Source organism: Lepidochelys olivacea, assembly GCF_965140295.1.
Source record: "Lepidochelys olivacea isolate rLepOli2 genome assembly, chromosome: 10".
NCBI lineage: Eukaryota > Metazoa > Chordata > Testudines > Cheloniidae > Lepidochelys > Lepidochelys olivacea.
Genome location: NC_140420.1, coordinates 62639492 through 62655773, shown reverse-complemented (window position 1 = coordinate 62655773; position 16282 = coordinate 62639492). Strand labels below are relative to the sequence as shown.

At 41.5% G+C, this 16282-nt stretch overlaps 1 protein-coding gene across 1 annotated transcript in view; it reads right to left on the bottom strand.

The window, feature by feature from the left end:
• The window catches only part of MYO5C (myosin VC), a 59741-nt gene that overhangs the window by 6305 nt on the left and 37154 nt on the right, over positions 1-16282 (bottom strand). Inside the window, exons 30-37 of the mRNA XM_084640929.1 lie at positions 15641-15734; positions 14625-14685; positions 7528-7696; positions 5744-5831; positions 5145-5243; positions 3302-3456; positions 1983-2072; positions 313-463 (exon numbers count right to left, since the gene is read on the bottom strand). Coding sequence (XP_084497055.1) covers positions 313-463; positions 1983-2072; positions 3302-3456; positions 5145-5243; positions 5744-5831; positions 7528-7696; positions 14625-14685; positions 15641-15734 — 907 coding nt within the window. The remainder of the gene's footprint in view (positions 1-312; positions 464-1982; positions 2073-3301; positions 3457-5144; positions 5244-5743; positions 5832-7527; positions 7697-14624; positions 14686-15640; positions 15735-16282) is intronic.

The following is a 16282-nucleotide window of genomic DNA, read 5'->3' as shown; positions in this document are numbered from 1 at the left end:
CACGTGTTGCTAACACTCAATTTATACATTGTCCACAGCTGCCCTAGCTAGCCCTTTGTGCTCTAGGGCAGTGCCCCACACGAAGAAACGCTACTGCAAGGGTGGTGGTGGTGGGGGGCGGAAATGCAAACTTCTGGTGACTGTACAGTCAATGTAAACTGATGTATAGATATGTACTCACATATGTATATAGGTGTATGCACAACAGGGCATAGTTCACCCCTAATCTTTTGTCTCTGTATAAGATTTATTCAAAATACCTTAGAAGTTACTAGTGCATTTATTTTCATTGGTTATTTTCTTCCTTCTTACCTATCATTGGCTGAATGTTATTCTCCATTACAAGAATAAATTGGTGATAGATACGAATGGCCAAGTCACTAAGAATTTGTCTGTATTCTGAAAGATCAAAATGCTTCAAACAGTTCATATTCTGACGTGGAGTATTTTGCTTCATGAATTCCTGAAAGATAGTTGTAAATGTATCAATATGACAATGCTGTTAATGCCATCATTATCAATAGATCTGAACAGTGCTACACATGAACTGGATTAGTGAGTTGTGTGTGTATGCACTCTCAAAATGGGTCAAATGTACTGCTGTCTTGAGACGCTGCTACTACCCATGGATTTCATCAACATTAATATACACATTTTTCTACTTAGTGCTCATTCAGTGTCTAATCAAAAAACCCAGTGTAGTCAAAGGGAAGACTCACATTGACTTCAGTGGGCTTTGGATCAGGTGCTAGATCATTTACATGAAAAGCATCAGATATTTTTTGCAGGAAAATCACTCTCTTGTTTAAATTACATGAGAGAAAAATTCAAATGGGCCTCTTCAATCTTTTATGGTTTCAAGTGCTCTCATTTTTGTACTTTGTAAAAAGCCAAGTTTCTGATATGAATATTAATCTGGCAGAGTTTTCAGCCTCTCAGAAACAGGGTTATTATAGGTTCCAACTGCTGACAGGCAACATTATCATCAGCTCAGGATTTTTAAAGCTGACCCAAACTCCCACATCTGAGTTTTGTATCTCTGTAATGAGAAGAAAAATCCAGGATTGAAATGCTCTCAAGCTTGGGGTTTTGAAATGCAAAGTCTCTCAAAGTTTGGAATGTTCAGACTTGCATTTGGTTCATTACAGATATGGATTAAAGCTGAAAACTTGGATCCAAACCCGGAACCACGTTTTGGGTTCAAACACGCCTCCAATTCTGCAGTTAAATTGTGAAAGAATTGCATTACATTGCCTTCAATCAAAGGCCTTTCTGATCAAAATTTGCTATCGTCACTATAACCACCAGGGAGAGTACTGCAGCTTGCAGAGGACACAGAAGTGCTTAAGCTGGGGTTGAGTGAAAGGTGTTTTCTCTTCGTAGGGATTCATGAGAATACTGTCTTTTAGTTTCAGACCATATGGGTTTCTACTCCGCATTCATCAAGTATCACTTTGAATTTGGGGTTTAAAGAACCAAAAACGAGCAATGAAATTCAGCTTCATCTGGTTTAAGATGAAACTGGCTATTTTACTACCATGTGTCTTTGATTTCATTTGGAGTTGTAACTTTACTTATTAATCAAATGGTAACAATGTCTGCCTGAAGCAGTAACCACTGAGTGAAAGAAAAGGTGAAAGTTATTTTTAAATACAACTAGTTGAGCTCCTGAGGTCCTGTTCAAATTAAACAGAAGATCAAACTAAGCAGCAAATGGATTAAATGGCACCCAATGTATGTAACCGTTTCTTCCTTCTTGCTTTAACAACTGTTTACTGTTAGTGTTTCAAACATCTTCCTAAGCTCCTTTGGACAAGCTGTTCTATTCCATTGGATCACCTCTAAGCCAAAAATCACTTGTACAGAAGGATATGAATTTCATGCCTTTTTGGTGAGATGGTCCCATCTGATGATCCCTGCCCCATTTGGTTATAAAATTCAGTGAAATTATGTAAAATGTGAAGTGATTAAATTATTCCTACCTCTTCCCCACTGTATTGTTTCAAACAGTTAAGAAAATGATATGTATTGGAGAGCCAAAAGGACAACATCTCAAAATCTTCAGCGTGCTCCTAAACAATGACATATAAAACAACCTTTTTAAACAACATGATCCCCTAAAGTTTAATTTATTATTGAAACTTATGACCAGCACAGAGTTAGTGTAGTAGCATCAAGCTACAGTGAAAAGAGCAAATAGTATTTGTAAAAAGCTATCTATACAAAGTGTGCCCATGTCTATAATGGCCTTAAAATCTTTGTATATTATTTAAATGCAGTTGTACCATGGGTTGGCTAGACAGGGTGTATGGGGGCTCCAAAAATTACTGGAAGTCTTACTGCAAAAAGGACTGAACACAGTATGTATACACAACTGACATGAAATTATACGTAAGTATTGCTTCGGAAGTCAGCTGTTGGGCCTATGTAAGTTACAGCTGTGTTTAAACATGGTTCTTGGTAGCAAGGTGCTGACATGCTTTCCTTGCCCAGTGTAAGGGGTGAACTGGGTTATAAAATTGTTTACAAACTTGAGTTGTAGGTTCTGTCTATACTACAAGTTAAACGGCATAAAACATGTTTCACTTCCATCTGTGCCACAAAACAGAACTGTGCTTTTTGCTTTACTGGGTCACTAGGCCACAACATAATATCCAGATAGTGCCATGGTGGAATTTGTAGTGCAGATGGGACCAAAGACAGAGGGTCCTAGCTTATAGTATGGTTTTGTAAGTTGGTTTACAATATGGTTTTCTAGGATTCAGATCTATTAGTGCCATGCTAGCAAGAACTGTGTTTAAACGCAATTACACCGTTGGAAGTGTAGTGGCAATAGCATTCTAGATTCCACACAATGCAGTCTTGTAACAAATACACTCTTCAAACCTCATCTCCGTCCTAAAAGAAGCCCAGTATCACGTCTGGCAATACCTCATGCAACAAACTCTTACTATGGCTGAAAACAAAGTAAAAAACTTACTTATTTAGCTACTAACTTTTCGATGTACTGTATTGGATGTTATGTCTCAATGCTGAAAGTTTCTTGGGAGAGGGCAATCTTTATGCAGTATGTATGGACTGTACCAGCACAATAGGCCCTTCACCCCGGCTGGGATCTGTAGGTGCTACTGCAGTGCAACCTCCAAACCATTGTCACCATCTATGATATTCTTAACTCCGGAGGACCAGCGGATGACAAATATCAACATTTTCCCAGGTATAATGTGTACAGGTTGTAAGCCTATACAATGAAACCAATAAAATAGTAGAATAAAGCAAAATATGCAAGAAATATTCCTACCTTAATAACTTGTTTGATACCATTAGTGGTTATACTCATAAAAGATTTCAGCATGTCATCATCATTCATATAATCTGCATATCTCACACACATGAACAGGATGTAAGCTGGTAGGCCCGGAATCATATTCACTACCACTCCACGTGGCTTTAGATCTGAGCAAAGCAGAGCAAATAGGGTGTTCATTACACATAGTAGATACAAAGGTAATATCACCATCTAGTCTTTCTTAAATAGGTAAAAGGCACTGGATTAATTTCTAACCACGTTCTTGATTGATTGTGGATGAATTCTCTTTTCCTGTACAATTACTAGAGCAGGTCAGGAAACTGCATCAGAATGATTTCCCAGTGCCGAATTCACCATCTGCAAAATTTAGATTTTCAGTCAGAAAATCATTCCGGGCACCATGGCTCACCCACTCCGTGGCAGCCCAGGTTTTCAGTATCCTGGGCAACCCACCAGGTGGGCTGCCTCCAGGCTGAGCTCCCTGCCTCACCCACAGCTCCTCTGGCCAGCTGCTGGGGAGCTGGTGCTCCATAAACTCCCAGCCTCCCACCGTGGGGGAGATGAGGCGCACTGGCAGTGGCCAGGTGGGCTGCAGGGGAGCTGGGTATGCCCAAGGAGCACTAGCTTCCTGGCACACAGTTAGGCAAGGAGATGGCTGGAAAGCAGGACGTTTTAGAGAAATTCCATTTCAGTTCTTCTCAAAATGTCCCCTCTCATAGAAAATTTCACAGGTCCAACTTTTTGTTTTGAATCAGAATGGATTTTTTCCAGAAGCACGAAATTTTCTGCAGGTCAGAAATTTTGGTTCTTACTCAGCTCTAATAATTACAAGACAATACATTTCCACTTAGCATCCCTCATAGAAATATATTAAAAAAAAGTTTTGCAGATAGGTAGGAAATACTGTAACAAGTTTATAAAGTACAGTACATCTTGTTCAAGTAGAAAGGAATGGTAATACATGAAGGTGGAGTCGAGCAGAGGAAAAGAAAGCTCTTATCTGAAGCAATAGAGAGGATATATGTTTTCTTGTACATTAGTTAATGGGGGTCAGGGAATGCACTGAAAAGGAGTAGAGTTTACTGTTAATCACAAGCTAAAGCAAGAAAAAAATGGTTTGACGGTGAGATTTAATGAGTGGAAACAACTCAGAGGAAAGAAAAGAATTCCACTTGGAAGGAGAAACATAAGTGAAATTTCAACCACTGGTGAAGGAGTTGGCAGAGGGAAAAAAAGAGGAGACCATGACCCAGAGATGCTATGCCTAGATATTATGGTGACCTCTGCTAAATAAATACCCTAGATAGATAAGAAGAGCAAGTGGGTAGAAGACTGGATGAGAGACCAAACAGGAGAGGTGACACAGCCCTGAGTCATAAAGCAAGAACAGTCCAACTGAAACATTCTGTATCCCTGAAGTTTTGAGAGCAGGGGCTTGTGATTTCAGCAGAGGGGTACAGACAACTTCTAGCAAAGTTCTAGAGATAATGACTTACAGAAGAGGTAGACCAGGAAGGAGAATTAAACTCAGGTCCTGCAGTACTCAAGATTTCTAGTTTCAGAAGTGAACAAATAAGAAGCTAGACAGTAGAGTCAGAGATATGAGACAAACAAGTTTTCACCAGATAAATACTTCTGTCTTTGAAACACTTTGAATCAGCAGTAATAGAAAAGAATAGTATGGTGCCCCTAAGAGTAAAGTGAGAGAGAAGGTAAATAAAGAGATCAAAGTTGACAAGGAGTACAACTGAAATTAACAAATCTTGGATTTTGTTTAACATGCTATATCGAATATAATTAAATGTGGCTGGAATTCAAAGTGTAACTGAAGTACCAAGGATGAGATTTTTAATAATTCTTGCTTCATCTTCCTTTACGTACTCCATCATTCCAATGTACTCTTTAGACACAGCTGGCACATGTGTTTCATTGGCTGTCAAAAGTAAATGTACTCTTACTCACAGGCTGATGAAATGTTAACATGTTAAAATAAACTATGAGACACATGCAGGTCTTACTGCCAAAAACATACTGTAGCTCCTGTTTGCAGTTTATGGCTCAAGTCTTATTGGTCAATTCCTGCTCAGATTACTCACATGAATAGTCTACTCCTGTGGGACTACTTGCACTAAACAAGTGAGGCTCTGGCTACCCATCCCAATATTAGTCAGGTTTTCAACCTTTAAAACAACTTTTAGAGTGAAAACTAATTCTGTACAAAAAAAAAAAGTGTACACACATATATATACTTTTATAAAATGGGCTGAAGAACAGGGCAAACAGTTATGAAATTTTTTCTAAAGCTTTCCCATCTTTTGTTGTTGAAAAATTGAATTTCACAACCTTCTGACCGCCCCGCTCTGTCTCTCTCACACACACACACCCTGTATTACACATTCAAAACCATTTTAAACTTTAAAAAATAAGTCCTACCTTTTTCAATAGTCTTGGTAAGAGTCTTGATCTGATCCTGCAATTTTTTTATTACTCTGTCTTTCATGTCTAACTCTTCTTCAAGATCCTACAATAATCAAATCAAGATGGCGAGTGAATTTATAGCTACCTGCATTTTTTAAAATATTGCCTTTGATTGGTATATGTAAGTCTTACTCCATTTATGGATATCAAAAATTACTGTTACATCCTGGACAAAAATTCAGGATTATGACTGAAGAAAAAAGTCAAGTAAAAGTCAGTAGATCTCTGCTTCTACCTCCACAGAGAGCAATAAAACTGAGATCTGAAGCAATGCTGCAAAGGGGTACATCCTTACCAGCACTGCTGATGAACCAATCACTCAGACAGCACGTGCAGAAATCTGCTCAGTAGCTGGTCTCACATAGGTCAATATTTATCTGGCTCGCTAACTTCATTTCCCTTTTAGAATATTCGGTCCCAATTCTGCAAAGACTTATGTATGTACTTAATTTTCAGATTGTGAGTAGTCCCACTGAATACAAGCTTGATACCGCAATCCCTCTGTCCTCAAAATCAATGGGAATTCCAAGCAGAGGCTTGAGAAATGGGGTAAAATCGCTCTCACCTCCGAGCATAATACTGAACTGCACTATGCCTTTAAATCTTTTGCTTGATTGGGCTAAACTGTAACTTTAAACTAGTACCTGCAGGTTGGACGGTTTAGGAAGTATTGCACTTCCATGGGAGATTATGGAGGCACTGTGTCTTAAGCAAACAAACTATATCTGAGAGAGCACAGAGAAAGCACACACAACAATGGTCTGTGTGCCTTCTTCCTCCTGCTGGCCCCAATTTGGGGCAGCAGGGAATAAAGCCATGGAAACGTCCATCTCCAGCTAGGATTTCCACTGCTACTGTTGGCTCTACAGTTCCTCATTCTCTGCACGCCAGGAGCACAAGGACTGAAACTCTGCCTAGGCCAGTATAGAGATGCCAGGGAGATGGACCTTTGCACCCTCTCCTTGTGCAGCTGCACTCGGCTGGGAAATGTTTAGCACAGGGGTGGGCAAACCACAGCCCACGGGTCGGATCCGGCCCCTCAGAACTTTGGACTCAGCCCATGGGATTGACCCCCATGGTGCCGCAGGCCCCACGCTGTTCTCAGAAGCCGCCAGCACCATGAACTGGGGCCCTAGGGGTACTGGGGGGGAAGGGCTCCATGTGTTGCCCTTGCCTCCAGGCACCACCCCCTGCAGCTCCCATTGGCCGGGAACTGGGAACCACGGCCAATGGGAGCTTCAGGGGAGGTACCTAGAGGCGTGGCAAGGGCAGTGCATGGAGCCCTGTGCCCCCTGCCTCCCAGGGATGTGGTTTCAGCCACTTCCCAGAGTGGCGCGGCGTGGGGCCAGGGCAGGCATGCAGGGAGCCTGCCCTGTCCCCAGTGCACGCCATTGGGCTGGAGCCCAAACCCCTCCTGTACCCTGAAACCCAACTCCCTGCCTGCACCTTGCACCCCGTCGCACCCCAACCCCCTTCCCTGAGCTCCCTCCTGCACTCTGCACCCCTCGTCCACCCTAACCCTCTCCTCTGATCCCGCTCATACATCCCGCACCCCTCCTCTGCCCCAATCCCTTGCCCTGAGCCCGTTCCTGCACACTGCACCCCCTCCCACACTCCCTCCCGCACCCCAACCTTCTGCCCTGCACACAATTCCCCCCCCCAGATGCGGCTCTTGGCCCATAAAGTTTGCCCACCTCTGGTTTCGCGCCTACTGTGTAACCTTGAATATCATTCCTCACCATGTTTTCCAGAGTAAGATGAAATGCCTCCTGCTTTATCTTGCTCTTTACTTTATCCTCAATTTCATGTTGCTCCTTTAGGTGATTGATTGTCTTCTGAATTTCTTGGATTGTGGCAATCTGCTTCTCTTCTTCTTTTGTGTGTGTTTCAGTCTGGTCTTCCAGTGTCCTAAAAATCACAAAGAGTTTGTTCCTTTCTTCTTTCCGCAAAGCACAATATTGCTTCAAGATGGGTTACAAGTTCTGGTTTTTTGAGGCACCTATTGGAGTTGGCAGAAGCAATTTTCCCACCTTATCATTACATCACCCCAGTAATGAGTGGTACTTGCTAAATACAATGCCAGTCCCTATAAGGTTTTAAGTGTGTCTGCTCAGCCTGTGGCATTGAATCCACATTTCTCAAAGAGATGTAATATAGCGCTGTCAATTAACTGCCGTTAAGGGGTGTGATTAACGCACAGCACAATGAACCTGGGTTGATTTTTTTTTTAATCACAGCAGGGCAGCATCAGCTGCTTGGGAGGGAGGCGCAGTACCGCAAGCTGCCACCGGAGGGCGGGTGGGCAGAAAGAGAAGGGGCAGCAGAAACACGTGGCTCTCATGCCGGCTCCTGCAGAAAAAGTAAAGTAAAAACAGCTCCCTGCCACTTGCCACTGGGGCTGTCCCCCTCCCCCACTCGTGCCACCCACAGCGGGAGCTGATTCCCCCTCCCCCAGCTCTGTGCTGCCCAGGGCTCAGCTCTGAAGCCCGGTCCCTATTGCTCCTGGTCAACCCCTCCCTCCCAGGACCAACCCCCCCACCCCGAGTCGTGCCTCAGTTCCCCTAGCTCACTCCAGGGGTACCCCATAGAGAACATGGGCCTGGCGAGCTCAGCCTCTCCACCCCTGCAGTGTGACGAGTCCCTGAGGTAAAATCCACCCTCCCTTGCAAACAAGGGCTCACTCAGCAGAAGGGAGCCCACCTAGCTCCGGAAAAGGAGGCAGGCCTGGCGAGCCCAGCACCAGAAACCACCCTTCCAGAAGCAGCAGCATCAAGACACCTCCCTCACCCTCCTCCTGCGCAAGTTACTGCTTGTTCCTCCCCATTGTCACCCCGTGTCCTCCCAGACCCTCCTCCTGCACAAGTTACTGCTTGTTCCTCCCCATTGTCACCCCAGACCCTTCTCCTGCACAAGTCCTTGCTTACTTCCCCCCTCCCCTGTCCTCTCCCAACACTGAATGCAGATGTCTAAGATGAAACTCTCTTCGGACAGGAGCTGAACCTGGTGAGCTCAGAAACCCCCTCCAACATGAGTAGCATCAATAATTCACCTTTCTCCTGCACAACTCACACTCCTCTCATCTCCAGAGTACTGAGATATAGATAGATAAAAACCAACCAGCCAACCAACCAAGAAAACCTTACCCCTTCAATAAGCCAAGACTCCTCTAAAGAAGGCACACAAAACAGTATACAAAAGGCTAACCCAGCAGCAGCAGGTGAAAAAAAGCCTCCTGCACTATTCACTCCCCTACTGAATGTTAATCCTGAGGTAAAATCTTTCCATATCCATGGCAAGGACTCTTTTGAACAGGACACAAATATATTGATTATATAGAAGAATGTATTGAATTATTCCAGACATTGACACAGTTCTACTGTGCTTTCATGATCTGGAGTGATTAAATATCAGAAAAAGGTAATGGAGCAAAGCAGCAACAGCTCAGGACTTTTGAATGGGAAGTTTATGTTTAAAATACTTCCAAATGGTGCTTTGCCTAAATAGACTTATCTGTAGCTATTGCACGGCTGAGTCCCAGTACCGCAGAAGCACTTCAAGTCTGCAGTACCACCTACGTTCTAAGTATGCTTTTGCCTCTGGCTCGTGGTACAGATAACCCACCACCAGCAAACGAATCCAGCCAGCCGCGACAGTACAATTACAGAGTTTCAGGATCGCTACAGGCCCACGGATCAAACAAAGTTCAACACCTTAACCAATGCTATTGCAAAGTAGATAGCTATGGACTGCTGACCACTCAACACTGTAAATGACAGAGGGCTAAGAGCTATTATTCAAATTGCATCTTCCAATCAGTCATACACCTTGCCCTCCCGAGGAACCATTGCATCACAGATAAGTGACCTATATGACAACGAGAAGACTACAAAGTTGAGCGTCTGAAAAATGCACTGGCTGTTGCTTTCACTGGTGATCACCGGACATCCTTGAGCAATCACAGCGATCTTGGTGTCATGGCACACCTTATTGATACAGCAAATGACTGCAGTGTCCATGTGGTAACAGTAACTCATACTGAAGAGAGATATTATGCTGAAGCACGTGCAGAGAGTTTCATGGATGTTGCAAAAGAATGGAATATTCAAGAAAAGGTAACAACAATTAGTACTGACAGTGCACATAACATGGTAGCAGTAGCCAGTCGCTTGCCTTTTGAACACGACTTGCATTGCTCACAGCCTGCTGTGATCCATTACAGTAGCACGCAGCGATGGTGGTTTTGAAAACGCGTTAGCAAAATGTAGAATAGTTGTGGGCCATTTCAAACACAGTCCAGCTAACAGTACAGAAGTATGAATACAACAAGGTTCAAGTGGACAGAAACAAGTGTGATGTTGTACTCTGTATGATTTTAAGAAAGTATGCTGATGAGTTTGAACATAATATAACTAAAATATGCTTCATGCAAAAGGTCTCTTGTCAGGTATCATTACAAAGCTTATAATCTACTGAGCGTGGTCATCCTATTTGTATAAATGTATCACTCTTATATCTGTAACTAGAAATATAACTAAGAGGTCCTATTGTAATTATGCAAAGTGTGGGCCATTAATGGTGGTTTGGAATCTTGAGGGCTCCCATCAACCAGGACAATTGACTGTGAATGGCTCTGTTTGCAGACAGGACTTCCTGTGAGTCAGGCTGGGAGGAATGAAGGCTTGGGGTCTCACGGGACATGTGATCATGTCACCTGAACTAGTGGCATAGTCAGGTGGAGAAACCAGGGGGAGTGGAAATAAAAAAAAAAAGGCACCACCCGCTAGTACTCACCCGGTGGCGCTCCGGGTCCTGAACTGGAATCCATCTTTAACCTGGTGTTTTTCCATTGAGAAGGAGGGGTGGGAACCCAGAGGGACAAAGGATTCCCGCCTTACGCAAAAGATATATAAGTGGGTGGAACAGACCAAAGAGGAGCCATCATGAAGAATCCTCTAGCTATCACCTGAGCTGGAACAAGGGCTGTACCAGGGGAAAGGACTGTGCCCAGACTAGGAAGGTGTCCATTCTGTGAAATAAACTTATGGAAACATCTCTAAGGGTGAGATTTTATCTGTATTCAGTTTTATTACTGTGCTAGACTTAGACTTGCGTGTTTTATATTTTATTTTGCCTGGTAATTCACTTTTTTCTGTCTGTTACTACTTGGAATCACTTAAATTCCTACTTTCTGCATTTAATAAAATCACTTTTACTTATTAATTAACCCAGAGTATGTATTAATACCTGGGGGGGGGTGAGAAACAGTTGTGCATATCTCTGTCAGTGTTATAGAGGGCAAACAATTTATGAGTTTACCCCGTATAAGCTTTATACGGGGTAAAACGGATTTATTTAGGGTTTGGACTCCATTGGGAGTTGGGCATCTGAGTGTCAAAGACAGGAACACTTCTGTACGCTGCTTTCAGTTAAACCTACAGCTGTTAGGGGACGTGGTTCAGACATGGGTCTGGGTTTGCAGCAGCCTAGTGGGTCTGGCTGAAACCAGGCAGGGCACTGAAGTCCTAAACTGTCAGGGCAGGAAAACAGGAGCAGAAATAGTCTTGGCACATCAGTTGGCAGCCTCCAACGGGTTTTCTGTGATCCAACCCATCACAACAAGAACCTCTTGTACAAGATATTTCAACTAGGGCTGTCAAGCCATTTACAAAATTCACCGCAATTAATCACACTCTTTATAATAGAATACCATTCATTTAAATATTTTTGGATGTTTTCTACATTTTCAAATATACGGATTTCAATTACAATACAGAATACAAAAGGTACAGTACTCGCTATTTATTTTTTATTACAAATATTTTCACAGTAAAAAACAAAAGAAATTGTATTTTTCAATTAATCTAATACAAGTACTGTAGTGCAATCTCTTTATCATGAAAGTTGAACTTGCAAATCTAGAATTATGTACAAAAAAATAACTGCATTCGAAAATAAAACAATGTAAAACTGTGGAGACTACAAGTTCACTCAGTCCTACTTCAGCCAATCGCTCAGACAAACAAGTTTTGTTACAATTTGCAGGAGATAATGCGGTTCACTTCTTGTTTATAATGTCACCTGAAAGTGAGAACAGGTGTTTGCATGGCATCACAGGCATTTCTAGCCGGCATCACAAGATATTTATGTGCCAGATGCACTAAAGATTCATATGTCCCTTTATGCTTCAACCACCATTCCAGGGGACATGCGTCCATGCTGATGATGGGTTTTGCTTGATAACAATCCAAAGCAGAGTGGACCGATGCATGTTCATTTTCGCATCTGAGTCAGATACCACCAGCAGAAGGTTGATTTTCTTTTTTTTTTTTTTTTGGTGCTTTGGGTTCTGTAGTTTCTGTACCGGAGTGTTGCTCTTTTAAGACTTCTGAAAACATGCTCCACACCCCGTTGCAATCAGATTTTTGAAGGTGCTTCAGAGTCTTAAACCTTGGGTCGAGTGCTGTAGCTATTTTTAGAAATCTCACATTGGTACCTTCTTTGCGTTTTGTCAAATCTGCTGTGAAAGTGTCCTTAAAACGAACATGTGCTGAGTCATCATCCGAGACGGCTATAACATGAAATATATGGCAGAATGCGGGTAAAACAGAACAGGAGACGTACAGTTCTCCCCAAAAAGAAAAGGAGTTCTTGTGGCACCTTAGAGACTAACCAATTTATTTGAGCATAAGCTTTCGTGAGCTACAGCTCACTTCATCGGATGCATACTGTGCATATATCAGTATGCATCCGATGAAGTGAGCTGTAGCTCACGAAAGCTTATGCTCAACTAAATTGGTTAGTCTCTAAGGTGCCACAAGTCCTCCTTTTCTTTTTACGAATACAGACTAACACGGCTGTTACTCTGAAAGTTCTCCCCCAAGGAGTTCAGTCACAAATTTAATTAATGCACTTTTTTTAATGAGCATCATCAGCATGGAAGCATGTCCTCTGGAACGGTGGCCGAAGCATGAAGCGGCATATGAATGTTTAGCATATCTGGTACGTAAATGTCTTGCAACGCCAGCTACAAAAGTGCCATGCGAACCTGTTCTCGCTTTCATGTGACACTGTAAATAAGAAGCAGGCAGCAGAATCTCCCGTAAATGTAAATAAAATTTGTTTGTCTTAGCAACTGGCTGAACAAGTAAGAGGACTGAGTGGACTTGTAGGCTCTAAAGTTTTACATTCTTTTATTAAGTGCAGTTATGTAACAAAAAAAAAATCTACATTTGTAAGTTACACTTCCACAATAAAGAGATTTCACTACAGTATTTGTATGAGCTAAACTAAAATACTATTTTATCATTTTTACAGTGCAAATATTTGTGATAAAAATAATAATATAAGTTGAGCACTGTACACTTTGTATTCTGTGTTGTAATAGAAATCAATATATTTGAAAGGGTAGAAAAAATCCCAAAATATTTAATAAATTTCAGATGATATTCTATTGTTTAAGAAAGCTATTAATCGTCATTAATTTTTTTGAGTTAATTGTGTGAGTTAACTGCGACGAATCGACAGCCTTAATTTAAACCAGGTGGAACTCCACATTGGCTATGATTCAGCATCTGCTTTGCAATAAAGCCGCTATCACATCCACATTAGCTCTTCAAGAGCACTATCAGTGCCGACAGATGTTGAAAAACTGCAAAAGCTAGAAACTCTACTTGAGCCCTGCAGGTCTGTGATTGAACTCCTTGGGGGGAATTGTATGTCTCCTATTCTGTGGTTTTATCTGCATTCTGCCATATATTCCACGTTATGGCAGTCTCTGATGGCCACCCAGCATATGTTGTTCGTTTTAAGAACACTTTCACAACAGATTTTACAAAACGCAAAGAAGTTACCAGTCTGAGATTTCTAAAAATAGCTACAGCACTAGATCCAAGATTTAAGAATCTGAAATGCCTTCCAAAATCTGAGAGGGACGAGGTGTGGAGCATGCTGTCAGAAGTCTTAAAAGAGCAACACTCCGATGCAGAAACTACAGAACCCAAAACCACCAAAAAAGAAAATCAACCTTCTGCTGGTGACATCTGACTCAGATGATGAAAATGACACGCATCGGTTCCCATTGCTTTGGATCGTTATCGAGCAGAACCAGTCATCAGAATGGACATATGTCCTCTGAAATGGTGGTCTAAGCATGAAGGGGCATATGCATCTTTAGCACATCTGGCATGTAAATATCTTGCTACACCCTACAACAATGCCCTGCGAATGCCTGTTTTCACTTTCAGGTGACATTGTAAACAAGAAGCCTGCAGCATTATCTCCCACAATTGCAAACAAGCTTGTTTGCTCAGTGATTGGCTGAAAAAGAAGTAGGACCAGAGGTGAAAGTAAGCCCCTGTGGGCTTGTTTTAAGGCCCCGCGTCTTCCAGTTGAGGCCACGTCCCCGCTCAGGACTCTGGCGTACCGGTAAGTCCTTTAAGTTACTTTCACCCCTGAGTAGGACTGAGTGGACTTGTAGACTCTGAAGTTTTACATTGTTTTATTGTTAAGTGCAGTTATTCGTTTTTTACATAATTCTACATTTGTATGTCCAACTTTCATGATAAAGAGATTGCAATACAGTACTTCAATGAGGTGAACTGAAGTTTCTTTTTTATAGTGCAAATGTTTGTAATAAATAAATATATATAAAGTGAGCATTGTATACTTTGTGTTCTGTGTCGTAATTGAAATCAAAATATTTGTAATTGTAGAAAACATCCAAAAATATTTCAACAAATGGTATTCTATTATTGTTTAACAGTGCGATTAATCGTGATTAATTTTTTTAATTGCTTGACACCCTAATTTAAAATAATAAAATAATAATAATATTTACCTCCTTTGACCTTTCTCTGACAGACTGTGATGCACCTGATTAGGCATTTCTTCCATTTTTCCTGTGATGGTTAAAAAAATAAATATCCAACAACAAAACAAACAAACAAATCAATTACCCCCCCCCAAGTTTGCTGATTGATCTAGGTTGGAATTTAGTTAATATTTTCTTACACATAATAACCTCTTCCTATTTCCTGTAACAATACTGGATTACAAGGGAAATACCCGTATCAAAAAAGTCCTTTGCTTACACAGCAACTGTTTAATAATAGGTCCAGTATGCAATGGGAGCTGAGTGCCCATAAAAGGCACAGGATCAGACACCAGCTGGTAAATACATGTAGTATCAGACCAATTTACAAGGTACATGTCATGTAATTAAATGTTAAATAACTGACTATTTCCCTCTTCTGATGATTACATGATATAGGGACTTTTGCAACTCCTTCAGTAATTACAATTTGCAATAAAGTTTCATATAAAATGAAAACATTGTTGAGGAACCAAGTGTTTATAAACAAGAGAAAATCTTTCATTGCTATGGGCCAAATCCTGATGGCCAGGATTTTCAGATTTTAAGTTTTATTCAGTCCAGACTCCCACTAAATTCAATGGGAGCTTTGCATCCATGAGGAATCCAGACTTAGCCCACAGTAATGGCATGGAACGTAGTAAATAAACCCCAGCCATGGGAAAGATTCTCTCATGCACCAGAACTCTATTCAGTGCAGGAGAGACATGGGGAGATGTGGACCAGCTGCAGATCTGACACAATTTAGAGCTGCTGTCAACCAATTCTAAGTTACGTCAGAGGCATGGAATCTATAGATGACCCACATCATTGGAGGGGTGACACAGCAGTGTTCCACTTTGCCCTCTCCCATCAAAATGCCACCCCCTCCATGCTGGAAGGGGAGAGGACAGAGTCCTGCCAGTGGCACCGATGAGCTAGTAGGGGGGTCCCCTAGGCTCCCTGTACTTGTTTGCAAGACAGGCCCCACGTTGGCTTTTTACCTTTCATCTTGGCAGCTTGTTCTCGAAGGCGTTGTTCAAGATCCACCTTTTGCTTTTGAAGTTCAGAAATCTGCTGTTTAAAGTCTGGGATCATCTTTATAAAGAGGAAAAAAACACTTGAATAATTTAGTCTCTCAATATTTTGCCTAAAGTTTAAACAGCTGAATTAGTTTAAAGGAAACTATGTCATGATTTTCATTTTTCCAGTTCAATTTATTTTTAGAAAGTCTCTCATATATTACAAAACACTTCAGAAAGAAATGATATTATAGGCTCCCTTTTTTAAATGCTTTTTCATCTCAGTAACGTCAAATTAAATTTTGAAAATATTTCTCCTACTGACTCTTACTTTTTTCCAATCAAAGGAAATAACATTATACACTAGAGAATGCACTTCCTTCTTGGAAATGTATATTCCATGTGTATCAATATCAGTATGATGCAGGTGGTAGCACTTTCATCTCTTGGTCAGAAGATTTTGTATTGCTCAAGTGTTCAAACAGGCTTTGGACTTATAACAAATGCTTGTAATTTACTGGCTGCTTTATGTGAATAACTGCCCTTTGGTGGATGGAACCTCAGACTGCTCAAACTTATGGAGCAGCGGGTTTCAACTTTTTTTCATTTTGCAGACCCCTAAAA